This window comes from Pseudochaenichthys georgianus, chromosome 16 (assembly GCF_902827115.2).
Source record: "Pseudochaenichthys georgianus chromosome 16, fPseGeo1.2, whole genome shotgun sequence".
Lineage (NCBI taxonomy): Eukaryota > Metazoa > Chordata > Actinopteri > Perciformes > Channichthyidae > Pseudochaenichthys > Pseudochaenichthys georgianus.
Window position 1 is genome coordinate 33,802,936 of NC_047518.2, and position 17,349 is coordinate 33,820,284.

General features: G+C 41.0%; 1 protein-coding gene across 3 annotated transcripts; it reads right to left on the minus strand.

Moving 5' to 3' along the window:
* Window positions 1-45: 45 nt before the first annotated feature.
* On the minus strand, window positions 46-16,338 carry scn1ba (sodium channel, voltage-gated, type I, beta a). 3 transcript variants are annotated; one of them, XM_034102092.2, is made up of 8 exons: window positions 14,665-16,338; window positions 14,423-14,496; window positions 6,643-6,746; window positions 5,904-6,070; window positions 3,934-4,163; window positions 3,011-3,152; window positions 2,745-2,816; window positions 46-1,692 (listed from the first exon to the last, which is right to left on the minus strand). In XM_034102092.2, exons 2-7 carry the CDS (start codon window positions 14,463-14,465, stop codon window positions 2,750-2,752), a joined length of 753 nt encoding a protein of 250 aa, XP_033957983.1. In that variant the 5' UTR covers window positions 14,466-14,496; window positions 14,665-16,338; the 3' UTR covers window positions 46-1,692; window positions 2,745-2,749. The 3 variants fall into 3 exon arrangements, with proteins under 3 accessions (XP_033957983.1, XP_033957984.1, XP_033957982.1); XM_034102093.2 differs by lacking the exon at window positions 6,643-6,746 and having other exon boundaries at window positions 3,934-4,171; window positions 14,423-16,338; XM_034102091.2 differs by lacking the exons at window positions 14,423-14,496; window positions 14,665-16,338 and having other exon boundaries at window positions 6,643-8,288.
* Window positions 16,339-17,349: the final 1,011 nt, after the last annotated feature.

The following is a 17,349-nucleotide window of genomic DNA, read 5'->3' on the forward strand; positions in this document are numbered from 1 at the left end:
AATGTCCTGACGCAAACACAGCTACCATGAAAAGAAAGACTCCACTGATTTTCTCCCTTTTTATTTATTTGCCGTGCATCACTTTTCTTTTCCTTTTATTGTGGTAAGCAACATTTCCACACATGAAGTAAAAACTGCAGTTTTAGTTGAAAGAAAACGGGGACAGACCAACGATGTGGGAAGCAGCGTGATTTTCATTTGACTGGTCGATTCATCTGTGCAGGAAAGGTGTATTAAATGATTTAAACTAAAAGAGAAGCATTCCGTAAGCAGTATGTAACCGTTCTTGATTGAGTGGCTTTCCCTCTTCTTATCTATTAAAGTCATGGCTTTCTTTTTTAGCCTGTATATCTTAGGACAGTACTCCTTCCACGTCAGTAAGCTTGCAGTGATTCTGTATCAGCTGGTGTGTGTCCCCTTCTCTGTTTCTATAGTGTCAAACTCAGATTTGGTACAAAAAGAGATGAACACTAACAGCAGTGTTTGCCCTCTAGTGTTCATCGCGAGTAACTGGCCAGCTGGAAAGAGAAGTAAGTAGCTATGTTTTTATTAAAAGCACTACAGATTTGTAACAAGGCTCCACCTCTGTCCTTTCCCTTTTGGTTTCAGCCTGGGAGGCACACTGGACAGGTTGTGTGGGGTATTAACCCACAGCAGGTAGATCAATGCAGCCATTTGCAACGGTTTTTTCAAATTTCACTGAAATTAATATTTTAGAATGAAAAAACAAAACGTTATTACATTTTGATCGCTGATTATCATGATCTCTTGGGGGTGTAGAGAAAAAGTAAAAACGTTACTGTTGTCTGGGAAGTTAATGGGCCTTGTTATGTGAATTTCTCGTGTGGGAGAAGAACCCGCTCTGGAGAAAACTTTGGGATCTTAGCTTTTGGAGACCATTTACACGCACATATCATGTACATATCAACGTTCTCATATCAGCTTAGTTCAAATATGTAAAAAATGTCAGAAGTAAATAAGGGCTGGATTTGTTGCCAGTCGGGTTAACGTTTAGAAATTGGTCAGCTATGAGAACACTGCTGATATAAAGGATTTGGTATTGTCTCTCATTCTGGCCGAAATGCTGTTTGCAGAGACACTTTCAGGCTATTTTTGATAAAAAAAGTTGACAAATACTTGGTACTCAGGCATGAAAACTGCTCAAATGTTTCATAGCAGGAAGGGTATCAGCAGTGTTTCCTCTGTACAATCCCACTGTATCACAACAGCAAGTACATTTCCAGCCAAATTCAGTCTTAATAGTATAATAAGTCAAAGTAAAATACACCTTAAATATATTATTTGATTTTAAAATATTGATTCATAAATACAAATATTTGATATGTGCACCAAAGCTTCTAAATACCAACATTTGAAGCTTGACGTTGGTCATTTGGATTAGCTTAAGCATGCAGATAGTGGATAGTCAATATACTGTAGGTCTATATTATTTATATAAGAGTATCTGTGCATATATACCTATATACAGTTCTACCCTCTATCTCTTCCTGTTAAACCACAAGCTGATGCATCCATCCTGTCTTCCAAACACGATGCAGTTCAGTCCTTTCCATCTTTTTGCAGATAGTCGAGTGAAGATCTGTGTCCTCTCTGTGGTTTGAGTTAGACTCGAGTGTCAAAGTGGGAATATGAGATTCCTCAAGGAAGACATCTGGAATGTTCGACCTCGACCTGAGGTACAAAACATAAACCTGTCAGCAAAATTGATAAAGTAAAAGGTAAACAATCTTAATATATACATAAATACAACACGGTAGGGGGGTAGCAGCTCAGAAAGATAGGGTGGGGCCAGGCCATTGAGGGATTTAAAAGTAAATAAGATAATTAAAAAAATAAATCCTAAAATGTATGGGCAGCCAATGGCGCGACGCCAAAATGGGGGAAATGTGCTCGTAAATGGCATGGAATATTGCACAGTTTAAGCTAGGTTTATGGTGCGCCAATCTAAATGCTGATCTTGTCTTATCCTATAGTTATTCATTCACTATCAAATCGTTATGTTAAGGCAAAAACGTGTCGAATGGCACTCTGAATTGTTTTCATTGTGACTAAATCCAAATAATAATAATCCAAATATTTAATTGCATTTATTTTAACGTTTTTACAAGTGCTCAGATCGCTTTACATTATATCAGACATGTAATGCCTCAATACTGTTGACAACAAGCACAGGAGCAATTAAGGGTGAAGTGTCTTGTCCAAGGACACAGCGGCATGCTGACTGCAGGGGGGGGGGGGGGTCAAGGTGGGATTGAACTGGTGTTCCCAGCCTGATCTGATCTGATGATCAACGCACAGCTAACTGCGCCACAGCCCAACAAAACTCTTCTCTAAATTGTTCCCTAATTGAGTAATGTTCCTGCACCTAGCATAAAATAGGATTGGATGAACACACAATCATTGAATGGCTTTAACTTTAGTAAAATAATTTTAGAAAATGTTTTAGAGTCAGTGGTTCCCTAACGGTGCTAAAATCCTCAATATTGTAATTTTAAAAAATCTGTGTACAAGAAAAAGAACATAAATATACTTCACATAATTAAAAGATCCTTCAAAATGTTTCCTTTCAACCCAGTTCTCCCCTTATATGTGGTAACAATAAAATGCATTCGTAAAACGACATTGTATAAGCACCTGTCTCGTAAAATAAAGAAGAGAAAACAAAGGAAAGCAAGAGGAGAAACTGAATTCAGACATGAAGTTAAAAAGGAGACCAGACCTACCGGTGCTATTCTGCCACTTGTACAGCAGCACAGTTATCTTTGCTTTCCGACGCTATAGCTAAATACTCCGGCCTGAAGAAAAGACGGTGATGGAAATAGAAAAACAGGCTGTCAATATATATATTTAATGAGGAAAAAGGTAGATATGTGTTATTTAAAAGAGCTGATTGAAACTGAATGTCTGCTTTCCAAACAGTGTCAGGAGGGAAAAGGAAAGGACTGCAGTGTCCAGCTGTGTATGTTGGAGTGTGTTTAGTGTTACTCACGCGCTCTCTCTAAGAGCTTCCTCTCCAGCCACTGAAATCTTCCTGTAGCAGTAAATCATCTCAATCACCAGCCATACCTGCAGCCCGATGAGGGAGACGTACATCATTACCTCAGACAAGATGGATGCCCATCCCCTGGTAACTAGATTCAGAGAAGAAGATAAGGTAAGACATTGTGTATCTGTGTGCTTATGGGTGAGATTACATTTGTACCATGCAAACGATGAGTGCTGCCTATGCCATACATGTTTTCTTTGAGTCATGAGTCTTGACTTCCTGTACTGAATTATAGAGTGATTCTATACTTTGTTACTTCCTGAACCCTGCTTCAGACACAGTTAACGTCCACAATTTATGATTTAAAGGTGGGGTAGGTAAATTTGAGAAACTGGCTCGAGATCGCTAGAATTTGAAAATACACAACCGGAGAAAATCTGCCACTTCCTTATAGAGCCCCTCCTCCAACACACACGAACGCGCACATGACAAATGAGGGCACGAGATAAGTTTGTGCCCCGATGGAAGGCTGACAGGCAGGTAGGCCATCCAATCCGTTTAGCCGGCCCGGCTAAACGGATTGGTTGTACTTTTTACAGTACGGCTTCTACAGATGAACATTTTTTATGGATTTGTTGTCAAAGCACTTAAGATATTCATTGCTATCGGGATGTTAAGAGCATTCCATGGAATATAACAAAAAGTGTATCTCGAGCCGGTTTCTCAAACTTACCTACCCCACCTTTAAGCTGCAAATAACGATCGATTCCTTCTCCATTGATCTGCTCTGTTTATCACTGGGCTCACAACAATAAGAGCGGTGAGACTGAATCAAAACAGTCTAAATTATCCAGCTGTTTATGATACATCTCTTTGAGTCAACTTTCTTATTTAGTTTTCCCCCTTCCCGCTCAAACATTCCTTACGTTCTGGCACCACTGTCATGTCGATAGTCTTGTTGGGAAAGGTGGAAAACTCGTAGGCCGGATACATCAGGGTTCGGCTGAATATGCACTTGTAGCGTCCCGTGTCATTGAACGTCACGTTTAGGATGAAGATGGAGCCGTCCTGCAGGTCATTTGTATGTTTGCTGCCATTCCAAACAAGACGTTCAAAGAAACGTTCGTCAGTGATATTGGCCTCTTTATTCTCATATCTGTATACCTGGAAGAAATGACAAAATATCATTTATTTTAAAAGAAAGGGAAGCAAACTAGATGTTTCTACATGTTAACAATTTGCCACTAATCATATAGCTTTGCATTGTTGCAAGTGTTAATGCTGATGCATGTGTTTCTTCCCCTCGTTCATGAAGAGACAGTTAATTACATTTGGCCTGCGCTGTGAAAATGTATTCAAATTCATGATATGTTTTTCAAATTCATATTCTTCAAACATGTATGAGATAAGGCCAGCTTATTACAGCTTTGTTACTGTGATCTCCTGCAAACCCCAAACCAATGTATATCTCTCAATTATTTTGGACACGCCTGATATGGTTCCAAATGAACATGCGAGGGACTGCGGATGGAAAGTGGCTCAAAGCTAAATCCGGCATATTTACACTTGGCATGTTATGGCAGATTCCTTATACAGCGTATTTCTCGCTTATTCATTAAGGTTACACAGGTCAGAGAGGCCCCATTGTATCTTCCGCAATTATTAGGCTACAATTGGATCATGTTATGTAAATTGGCCAAGGTCAGAGGAAGTACAAAGAGGCTATATTTAGAATACAGTTAAGTCTTTGTTAGTTCATTACTCCTAAAGACGTCAAAAGATAATGACCTTTCCACATCTGGAACATATTAAAATATCAACTAATCTATTTTGTGTGGTTGGCTGCATGTTGTGTGCGTCATTTAGAAACATATATATGCCTGTGTGAAACTTCTACTCGTTGGGGCATTTCCGCGATTGGCTGCTGTGGCAGAAGGTGATGTACTCCATTAATTATTATTTGTTGTTGCGCAACTGAATAACAATGAATCTCAACCATATCTGTGTTTGTGTTTTATTGATCTCTCTTTCTCTCTGTGTTAGCATTTCAAGTTGGTGAGCCATTCATTGCACTAACAGGCACATTTCATGTTTTAAGTGTTCATTAATGTGCAATGTCCCTGCCAAATTCTCGAATGAGAGCAAATGTATTTCCCAACTTTCACACTTCACATATAGTGACTTTCTAGCTCCTTTTGGATCCATCTTGTAGTCTTTGACTTGTAGTCCCAATTATTTACAAATGTGGATAAATGAAACCACAACAGAGAGCTGCTGTTTGCTCTTTGTTGCGTTCAGGTGTAAAATAAAACGGATTGTCCTGTGTTGATGAATGAATATTTAGACTCTGACTGTTAAGTTTGAAATACAGTACAGTCAGTCTTGAGAGAAAGGCAGCTGGCTTCACCAGTGCTGCTGTTTTCTGTATCGACCGAGCTGCAGTAATGGCCTCACCTCGGCACGTCCTGGTGAATTAGCGGATACAGATTCCTAATAGATGCTGAAGGCTAATGGGATCTCTCCTGCTACATGAACACAGAATACCATAATGGCCTCTTTGCTTCGCCTGGGGAGAGCTGCTTGGTCCAGAGAAAGTGCTGTCTTCCAGTCAACACATGGGGAAAGAAGCCTGCTCTAAAAGTGCAAGGCTCTGCTCTCTCACGATAAATTCAGCCTTTTCGCATTACAGCTTTTTCTGGACACATGAAAACTGGCTGCATTTAATGGGATTATTTAATTAATCTACAGTGTTAATTAGCCACGCCAACTGTTTTGCCCCTCTTCTTCTCACCTCACAAGATGGGAAAGATATTCCCCAAAATGTGAACTCTTTTTTTTTTAATTGTCACTGAGGAGCTTCTTATTGAAAGCCTTCCCATCTTATTGCTATACTCACATGGGTGAAATTGTGGTCAACTGATTCCTTGAAGTACCAGTCGACGAAGGCGCTGGCGGGAACCTCGCCCCTCTTCTTACAGGAGATGCAGCCCAGTTTGAAACCTTTTTTTTCCACGGCTTCTGTGTTTGAGTCCACCTCCACGCAGGCTCCACGACACAGACATGCTACAGTGTGAAAAGGACGAAGAACACGCAGTTAGAAACATCATTTATCACTTAATTGCTCTTTGTCTATTTGCAGGTGCACGGCTAAGAGGTAAGAGCCGTGGGGGGCCATCCTCTTATTTCTGAACCCCTGACCTGTGAGAGAGGTTGAAACACGGGCCTGGTGTTTTCCCATAAGCAAGCAAACTCTCCAAACAGTACTTAAAATATTGTCAGCTACTGTACCTCTTGATGTTTAATTGTTTTTGCGTGCTTGCTCCCAATGCCCAATGCATGCATGTTTTATTTTCGCTGTATCGGGCGTAGCTTTTTTTCTTGCAATATTTATTTCCACCCAATATAGTTTGGAGATCCTTGTGAATTTGATTGATTTGGGTTTTAATTTTGAAGTAATTTACATTCAAGCAGTTTATAATCTGATCAACTGAGGGGAAATAAAGAGGTTGCAGTACATAACTACTTTCTTGCATTCTGTCAATTGCTGAATGAGCTAAATCCATATATAGAAGCGTGACTCTATATATGCCATCATCATCATGACACGTACTTCTCATCGGCCACGAGTTACACACCTGTAACTCCAAATGTTTCTTTCTCACACTGCACCTTGCAGTTTCCGCTGAGACCTCACCATGGCTCTCAACCAATGATCCTGAACTACTGTCAACTTTGACCTCTTGGGGGGTGTGTTTGTTTCGAATTGCAACATGGGGGGAAGGAGATGAAGGAGAAACAGGAAACACAACGCTGATCAGAGGAACTGAAACCATTACAACTTTGGTTGAGATTCAGAACGGCTGCACATCATCCATGGCCTGATATACACATATTTAATTAAAAAAGGGTCTTTCTTTAAATCCCTAGGATAAAAAGTATGAAGGTAACACCACGCAGCGAAACATGGAGGGAAGGAAGGAGGAAATAGGGAGAATTTTTGCACAGGTTTGAGTAGTAATAGCCATTTCTGCAAAAACATGGTGAGATGGGGAAGCAGGAGGAAAGAGGCCTGAGGGCCGATGATGCACTGCAGAGAAAGAGGGGGAGGGAAGAGGAAAAAGGGAAGGAAAAGGAGAGAAAGTTAAGAACATAATTGAAGACTTCACAAGCCAGAAAATAGGAACCCAAACTGAAATGGACCTATTGGTATCATATTTACAAGAGATCGACCCATGCATTTAAAAGCAAACACAGACCCAATCCCAGTTTGAAAAGAGAACGACTTGAACCCGAACCTGACCTGATTGATTTCAAATGGATTATAACTTGTGTTTCAGTTTCAGATTCACGTCTAAAGCGGTTTTCACCAAAATGTTTACAGCGGCTTAAAAAACAGCAAGGCGGTAATTCATCTTTTTTTCTTCATATGGTTTTGCCATGTTGTCATTTATCCTGTTAAAGCTTGCAGAGCATTGGCATTTGAACTTCCTCATTGCTTTTGAATTTTTTTTCAGGGACTCTATTGTGTTAGTGTAGATATCCCTTGTGCAGTCTAGATGGTAGTTTATTGGTTATTGTGACAACAATTTTAACAGAAAACACCAACGATCTAAATCTGGACATATGTATAGGTTGTTGATATATTATTTTTTTCTTTTACTAATAATTTAGTAAAAGCTACTTTTTAGCTAACCTACTCCAGAATCTTTCCACAGACCCCAAGGCAGAGGATCCCACTGTGTGTATACCACTGTGGAGAAACAATTGTAATGTTTTAGTAGCTTTGTTGTAATCCCAGATCTTTACAGTTACTTCCATGAGTGCAGTATATCCGAGATAGAAAAAATTGCCAAAACCATCACAAATCTGACCAAAATGTTGAAAGTAAGTCTGGTAATTTACCTAAAAAGTAGCTTTTAAAACTACCTCGGGCACACCACCATATCTTAAATGAAGAAAACTGAAATACCTGAATCTACAATAAAGGGGTTTGGATAGGCCAGGGTCTCGTGTTTTCAGGTTTTCTGGGAGATGAGTCTGCAGAGGATTTCTACATTATAACACAGACCTGAGGCAAAAAGCAGATTCTCCTAAACCTTTTTTGTAGAAAATCAGCATTTGTGTTTTATATTTTTCAGTCTAATCTCTGCTATAATAAACTTTCTTGTTTGTTCCAAATGTGACTTGTGATTGTTTGTGTTAATTACAGTCTGCTGTAAACTGCACCAGCTGTCGTAGCTAATCCTCAGCCGCCAATAGAGGTCGATCAAAAGTCATTCATCACCTAATTTCGCCTGTACAATCTCACAGGAAAGCATTAGGAAATCAACGTGTGCAGATGGACACAACCACATCTGTCGTTAAACATTAATAGTCTGTGGTATTTTGAGGGATTCCATCAGACCAACTTGTTTGGTGTAGAAAATACAGGCAGGAAACGACAGAGACACCAAACAGACACAAGAGCAAGACATCCATGCAGAGGAACACAGAAGGGTTGGAGATGGGTTCAATGCTCTGAGAAAATGACGTAAGACCTAGAACACAGACAGAGGAGAGACATTACAACAACAACAACAACAACAACAACAAAAACAACAACAACAACAACAACACCAACAACAACAACAACAACATCTTTGACCAACAGCAGGGCGGACACAAATTAAGAGAGAAAGATTTCAGTTGCAGGACAGAAAGAAGGAACAGAGCAGGGGCGGTTCTAGGGGGGGCAACAGGGGCCAGTGCCCTCGTAACCCTGACCAGGGACCCCCCTGTGGCCCCCCTCCAATAAAAAGGTTACAATATTACGATTTATTGGAACTAAATCAAATCAGAGACCCGGATATACAGTGGAGATTAAACTGTTCATTACCTTATAAAAGCAAATACTGTTTGTGTTTTTTAATTCAATTGTCACTAAACGTTACAAAAACAAATACCAATTACTGTATTTGATGTGTATTTGACACAATTACTTTATTCTGTCTTTGTCTTTTTAACCCGCTTTTATTGTGCCCCTCTCATGAAATAACTGGCCCCAGCCTGCTCCCCCAGTAAAATTGGTCTAGAACCGCCACTGGAACAGAGACAGATGAAAATGTTGCAAGAGCGTTAGAGCACACAGATAGCGTGAGGCGGTAATCCTGAGGTAGGTTTGTGACGCAGCGAGAGGCGAGATTGTGCAATGTGAGCAGGTACGCGGCTGACTGTCCGAAGCTGAGACAGCAAGTTAAGGAGACAGCGAAAAGACTCAGAGAGAGAGAGAGAGACAAAGATGCAAGCAGACACAAAGGGAACTGCACATCCACGGAGCCACCCTCAGCAACAATTCTCACCAATGGCAGCGTCAAAAATCCATTGCGTAATCTGTGGACTGTGGTTCAGGATTAAGCAACGGATATTCCAGAAATTGCAGATTAGGAGTTTTTTTTTTTTTGTACGCTGACATTGGGGCTGGATGCTTAATCCCTCGTATCAGTTGCTCTATAGCCCTGAGGCCTGCAAAGCAAAAAATCTGACAAACAGCTTGAGCTGCACAAAAGACCATGCACCCCCTGAGGTTAGCTATCCTTGCATGTCACTGGGAGCTAAAGGGAATACAAAAGGGATCAGGGATATTTGCTGAAGTAGCCATAGGAGAGGGAGAAAGGACAATTGGATAAGCGACAGTAAAAGAGATGAGGGACAACATCTGCTCCATTGCTTGGTTACCACAGAGATGAATATACACATACTGTAGGCATATACACAACCTGGGGGAAATATAAGCATCAATGACATTTCCCGCGACACCAAGCAAGCAAAAGAGTTTCCACTGCAACTAGACGACTGTAGAAGCAAACTCTCTAAAGGCATCTCTTTAACTCAACCCTACAGAGCTGCCATATTTTCGTGGCAGGTAATGTTACGGCACACTGCTTTAGTTGTAACAAGCCCAAGGAATCCCTTCCTGCTTTTCTGTCCTTGTATATATTTTTTAAACAGCTTCTACATTGGTTTAAGGGCAAAACAAACAATTAATTTAAACAAAAAATACAGAAAACGTTACAAAAATCATGAAATCTCATGTCCTTACCAAATATAATTCCACATAAGCACAACTTAAACTGTGACTCTTTTATTCTGATGAATAATTTGTCTTTTTAAGAGAAACATATTGCCACCTAAATGTACAATTTGATGTAATGGTGTGCAAGTGTGTTAAGAAAAGCTGTGAAGAAATGCAACACTAAAGAGTCAAGACCCGTACATTGTTAAAGATTCATAAATAAGTAATTTAGGCGGTTTAGTGGCAGAACTGCACAACAGCCTAAGAGCTGCATTATGCAACATTATTGTCTTGTAAATTGATATGGCCCTATAGCAGCATTTGTATTTCTGACCACGTAATGACTGTACGTCCAATTTACAGTCGCTTTGAGAGAGATTCTGTATTTGGTTACAGTTTAGATTGGATTAGATTAAAAGCATGTATTGTCATTATACATGTACGATGAAACATCAAAACATTCGGAATAGACAACATACAACAACAAAATATGCAGCATTCATACTAATAACGAAATAAAGTGCAGGAATTAATTCATTGGTAGAGTATATATGTATGTGTATATAATAAATGATATATATTGCACATGGGTTATTGCACAGGAGAGGAAGACTAAGCTAGTCTCTAAATGTATCCGTCTATTCAGCGATTATTGTACAGTGTTTTTTTTTGGCAAAATGGTTGATGGAGAGGTTCGGCTGCAAGTCAAAATGATGATCTGAAGGATGCTCAAATGCTCTGTAGCTTAGAGAAACCAACAGAGTTGGTCTTAGTTCCTCACCTCATCTAGTTTTTTGATTCATTCATTGGTGAAGCTTTAAAACCACACACACACACACACACACACACACACACACACACAAACTCTACAAATATAAATTGAGCCGTATGGAAGGTCATCTCTTCATGTGAATCCCCTCCCACTCCCTTGCTTCCCACCCCCCTGGTACTAAAGACCTCTGTCACACAGGTTGATGACCAGGAGTGTGTGTGTGTGTGTGTGTGTGTGTGTGTGTGTGTGTGTGTGTGTGTGTGTGTGTGTGTGTGTGTGTGTGTGTGTGTGGGGGTGTGTGTGTGTGTGTGTGTGTGTGTGTGTGTGTGTGTGTGTGTGTGTGTGTGTGTGTGTGTGTGTGTGTGTGTGTGTGTGTGTGTGTGTGTGTGTGTGTGTGTGTGTGTGTGTGTGTGTGTGTGTGTGTGTGGGTGGGTGGGTGGGTGGGTGGGTGGGTGGGTGGGTGTGTGTGTGTGATTTCAGGGGAGGGGTGATTGAGCGCATCAATCAAGAACTCCTCGTATCCTGCTGTTTGGATCAATATAGATCCAGACCTCCTATAGGCCTATACTGTGTTGTAGTGGTTATTGCATCGTCTGTAGAACAGGCTTGTACAACCTGATGACAAGATATATGTTCAGGTGTTGAAAGCACAGTTTTCTAGAAGAAGAGGTGACTTTAGTTTACACATTAAAGCTTAAAATATATGGTTGGATTCAGTTTTTAGGGAAACGTTGGCTATTTACTTTCTATTATAAAGCCATATTCCAATGTGGTTTGTTTCTATTTACGCTAAAATAACAAACAGCATCAGTTTTGGCTTTGCAGAAAATGCCTTAGAACCTTCTGCAGTCCATCACTTGAGTGAATTATTTAATGTTCTCCCCCTCCCACTTAAAATGATGACGAGCTGTTCTGTAATGTTATTTGAGGCAGGAGTGGAGCGGTGGAGTACTCCAAATGGCGGAGAAGACTGTGTGGTTGTTTTAACATCCTGTGGACAGTGATCTCCTTTCCCCATAAGTATGTGTTCGAGCCATTTGCAGACTTAATGGCTCTTTTCTAAAGAGCTTCTCTGCTGCATGCATTACTTAAAGTTGCCATGTGATGTATTATGCTTTATGAGCCTCTGGAATGGCTGCAAGCAAAGACAAAGTTCTCTGTTTCTGTCTGATGATTATTGTGGGGTTACATTTAGAAATAAATATGTTTTTTGTAGTACTTTATTATGGTGGCCGACAGGTACCAATGCACTTCAATTTCCCAAAACACTGATGAATGGTTTTTTTAAATGTGTTGTCGAGTTGCTTAAAATGTGTTTTGCCACATTGTGTTTTTTTATTTGCTTAGTGTTTGAAATTGCAGTGTGTTTCTCTGCTGATGTAACACGTTTGCACCTGTTGGCCACCGTACTTTAATCCTCATGAATGATCACTATAAAAGGGTCAGCTACAGGTGAAATCTATTTGATTGTATTTCTTTATTTTCGAGAGCCTCTGCATTCTGAAACACACTGAATACAGATGGGGCTTACTCTGATAAAGTGTGGGGTGGAGCTTGTGTAATCATCCTAGTTCATGTTGTGCTCTTCTTTCGATCCTTGTGGATTCACTGCCTTAGAAAAACTTCAATTTAAATTGTATTTTTGCCAATAAATGTCAAACTATAATCACAACACAGCCTCAATCTGTCCCTTTCCTCTTACTTTAGGAGATTCCATGCAATGTCCTGCCTCGCCTAATATCCTCATCCTCACTCCAGCTCCAGATGTGCTCACTTACTTCAGTCCTTAACTAACCCACCGGCTCATCAACCAAACAGCTGTTTCTGTCAATCGAGGTTGTGTAACTATCTCACTTTTTGCCAAGCTTCACTTCTCTGCACACATCGGATCTCAATTTCCAAGCTCATCTTCCTGCAGCTCTGCCTCCAGCTTTCAGCTTGATACCCTGGTTAAACTTGCACTTCATATAGTGGAATAACAACATTATGAAGCTGTGGCTCGTGCATGCATGTGTTGTTTGCCGGTGTCTGAGTGCGAAACAAACAGCAGCTGGCTGAGTCTCTCCTTTAATGCATTGCTTTCTTTTTGTGCTCAATTTTAATTCTCAGTGCTTAAAATTACATAATCTGTGATGACACTAAAAAGCTTTTGTGAGTGCATTTTTTTCATTATGTATTTTGAGGAACATACTAAAACGTCAATAAATATAGGTTTTATTTTAATTTAGATGGGTTTCAAGTTATACAATTATTTAAAGGAAAACACTGTTTATGTTCCTATGGTTTGAACCCATTTAAATCCTGTTTAAATCACCTACCAGTACCAATGCATGCCAATCGCTTCGCATTTAATTATGTTTTAAAATAAACAAAGAAGCCATTAATAAAGTGATGTGGCTGTATGTCATGAATCCCCTCACATACTTGTAAACGTGTATTTCCTTGCAGAGTTGCTTCTCCTCCTGTGGGTGTCAGGAGACTAACCGTTCCTCAAAGATGATGGATTATTTTATCTTCATCTCAGTGTAAGGTTTCGTTGTGCCTTCAAATAATAAATGGTGGCTTGTTGTGAAGGTGAGAAATTGAGTTGTGATATCTCAAATCATAAAGAGACCAGCAAGAGAAGGGGGAAGCTTAAGGGAACACATTTAAAGGAAAATGTTCTCTTTCAAAACACTTTGTGATGCTATTTTCTTTACATTTTGGGGAGTATCAGTATAAAGGTTGCACATGCAGTAGATACCTTACTCGTGTGAAACACAGCAGCTGCAGCTGTAGAAAAACGCTGAACTTTCGTATAGATGTATAAATAGCATAGAATGAAAAAAAGATGCCGTGACAGGAACATTTGCAAGAACAACAACTCAGTACTTGTACTCAACAAAAAGGTCCAACTCACTGATCTTAGTCTGACATGACTTACAATAAATCAGCTACTATTTTGTTAATCAAATAATTGTTTACTTTAAAGAAAAGAGACTAAACATTGTCTGGTTCCAGCTTGTATCACTAACTGAATATCTTTGCACCGTTGGTCATCAGATACCTTTAGTTACCACCTTTTATGTTATCCCGGAAACCAATTGTAAAGCAGACTTTTTGAGGAATAAATTGTTATAGTATTCGATTATGGAAATAGTTATTAGCTGCAGCAGTCACACACACACACACACACACACACACACACACACACACACACACACACACACACACACACGATAGAAACACTACACCCCAATCCTATGCACCGGAAGAAATGAATAACAAACATTGTCCTACACCTTTCAATACACAACAGACCACCATTGGCCTCAACTCATTACCCGAAAAAAACCAAAAACCTAACCTCACTGCTTGGCCTTTCAGCAATCCAACCCAACTTCAACACACTCAGTCACACATCTGCATCTGAACACACACACACTCGAGAAAACTCCCACAACAGAGCAGACAGCGTTAGAGAGCAACATCAGACAACAGGAAACACCCCAACAACAGCAACAAACTGCACAGTCAGTGAACCGGGGGCTGGTGGGGTGATGGATGGACGGTGGCTCGTGTGCATGCCGAGGTGTTGCCATTGCTCACTCACCTTGAAGCGCCAGGAGGGCCAGGGTTAGCAGCAGATGGGACATCCTGACAGGAGAAGGAAGACTGGTGGAGGCTCTCAACGGCGTCAAAACACACCACACATCTCACACACACACACACACACACACACACACACACACACACACACACACACACACACACACACACACACACACACACACTTCAGAATAGGAGATACAATACAGATCTAAACAGCAACTACTCCAGCTTGGTGGTGAAAACCTCTAGGATGTCCTGACTATGATTGCAGTTGAGAGGAGGAGGCTGTTGGGACTCTGGGTGTGATGCACTCTGGGTGTCTTCTTCTTCTTCTCCTCCTTTTTTATTTTTTCCAGCTCATACAAGCGTTGAAAGGAGGGTTGGGTGGGTCACTTTGCTGATCTGGTCTTCTCAAGCACCTGAAAATCCAAACGGATGCAGTGTGGAAGATGTGCCTCGTCTCTTCGCCTGCTCAGGATCTAAAGCACTTTTTATTTTTCTGCAGACTTTGTTCAGCCTTTCAGCGTGATAGTGTATAGAGTTACCAGAGACAGGAACCACTTTGAGTTTCAGGTTTCGGCCCCCTTGTTAGCACCAAAAGAGCTTTTGTTCAACTATGTATACTCTGTGGCACACCCTTTGGCCTCTTTAGCTCCACAATGACACACCAAATGATGCCAGTGCGTTGACACACAGGTTGCTTGATGGTCCTATCAGCCGTTGACCATTAGAAGCTACTGGAAGACTGATATCTTAGGGACGACACTGAGGAATTGAAAATTGAAGCACACTGGTGAGAGTCATGCAATGGAGAGTTAAAGAGTGATTGTGCAGATCAAATGTAAATGATAAATGTTGCATTAAAGAGACACTTTTCCCTTGTGTGCTGGAGATTCGACATGGGCAGAAAGCAGGGTCCGAGTTTAAAGATCCACAGTCTGAGTGAAATGGCAAATAAGCAGTTTGAAGAATCCTCTCACTTGTTTCCTCCTCTTTGGCTTTGGAAGAAATCAGAGATGTTAGCTTTTATTGAATGTAGGTGGTATTGCCTCCTATCATTGCTAAGTCCAACGTAAAGCTTCACAACCAGGCTACATTTCTCCTCAGGTTTAGCTCCAGACAGCACCTTATTCATGTGAAATCATCTGTGGTTTGTGCAAATCAGCTAAGCCTTGTGTTTGCATAGCTGCTGTTTGCACACGGTGCTCAGACTAGAATACAACAGGACAGGTGGCTCTGCTGCTATGATGGGTCAGCAGCATTCCTGTTTGAAGGCGCTTTGAAAGGCATGTATTAAACAGCTAAAGAGGTCTTTATTTACATCATTACCCCGCCTATTATAGTGGCTACAAATGCGTTTTTCTGTGCAATAAAGCGTTAGGTCTATGAAGTAATACTATAGAGTTACTGCTCTTTAGGGTGATCGTGCAAAAAGCTACAATCAATAGTGTTGAATTAGTGAATATGCTAAAAATGCTTAAACTCCTGTCTGTTCTCTTTTTCGTGATCCCATAAACGCATCAAAGAAAAACGCAGCGTATGTCACCTCTTTATCAAAATCCGCTGTTTTAAAACGAATAGTCTCCTCGCTAATATCATTTATTGTCCCCTCCTGTCCTGTCAGAGACGGGTCAGAGGGGCGGCTCGCATCCCGTGTTCGGCAGTCAGATGCTGGGAGTCGCTCCGCTGGCACACCGAGGACCACCGGAGAGATTTAAAGACCGGAGCTTGACTCAGAAAAAAATAAAGTAACACATCCCCTACTTCTTTTTGTTGTTGCTTTCAAAAAGAGACGTGCGGCGGTCAAATGTATTTTGAAGACCCGTTCTTCCTGGAGAAGCTGTAGGAGACGTCAAAATGCGTAAAAGCCGATGAAAATCACACAGAAAAACCAACACTAAATCGGTAATCTCCAGATGTGATGTGTCAGTGGGAGGATCGCGCGCTAATCAGTCTTTTGGATGGGTGAAGGCTGGGGGAGGGAGGTGCATAGAGGAGGAGGAGGAGGAGGAGGAGGAGGAGGAGGAGGAGGAGGAGGAGGAGGAGGAGGAGGAGGAGGAGGAGGAGGAGGAGGAGGAGGAGGAGGAGGAGGAGGAGAGCCGTTGTTATGGCAACATTTATTTAATGTGATGTTTTGATCCACCCCAGAAACAACCAAGTTAGCGCAGAGGAAACAAGCTGGATTTATTGTTATACAAGCTTGTATAACAATAAGTCCAGCTTGTTTCCTCTGAGCTAACTTTGTCATGCTGATATGAGTCATCGATTGGTATTATCATCAGTTTCTCAAGGCACGTCTTTATTTTCACAATGAAGGCCACAGCAACACACAACATTATCTGCTGTTAAACCCAGATGTACAGGTTGCTAAAACTAAAGTAGTTTCAACCAACAATCCTGCAATAAATCCTCCCTCCATGAAAAATATAATGGCTATTTGTTGTTGAAATTGTAGAAGAGAGGTGTTTTTACTCATTACTCATAACATACATGGAACGTGTGTCATGTTCTCCATCTGCATGGCTAAACCGACTTTACTACCCACCTCTTCCCTCCGTCTTGGTCCTTAACCCACATGGAACACACATATGAAACACAAACATGGAACACACACACACACACACACACACACACACACACACACACAATCAACCACATGACCACAGGTTCACTAACACGCTATTTGACTGAGTGCCAAAGGGACACACTCCTGTGTTTGTGTTTGTGTCTGTGTGTGTTGGTGTATTTGTGTGTGTTGATCTCTCGTTTTGGCCATTTCATTATGCCAGCAGCAGGATTACTGTGCTGATTGCATGCCTGTCCTCACCCTGGTGTGTGTGTGTGTGTGTGTGTGTGTGTGTGTGTGTGTGTGTGTGTGTGTGTGTGTGTGTGTGTGTGTGTGTGTGTGTGTGTGTGTGTGTGTGTGTG

Bases quoted from the DNA above. Each gene is read 5' to 3' on its own strand.
- scn1ba (XM_034102091.2), bottom strand. From the start codon at position 6,840: ATGGTTTCAGTTCCTCTGATCAGCGTTGTGTTTCCTGTTTCTCCTTCA. The intron at 6,071-6,642 runs GTGTGTAACTCG...TTCACACTGTAG, and splicing joins AGAAACATTTGGAGTTACAG to CATGTCTGTGTCGTGGAGCC. The intron at 2,817-3,010 runs GTGAGTAACACT...TCTTTTCTTCAG, and splicing joins GAAGCTCTTAGAGAGAGCGC to GCCGGAGTATTTAGCTATAG.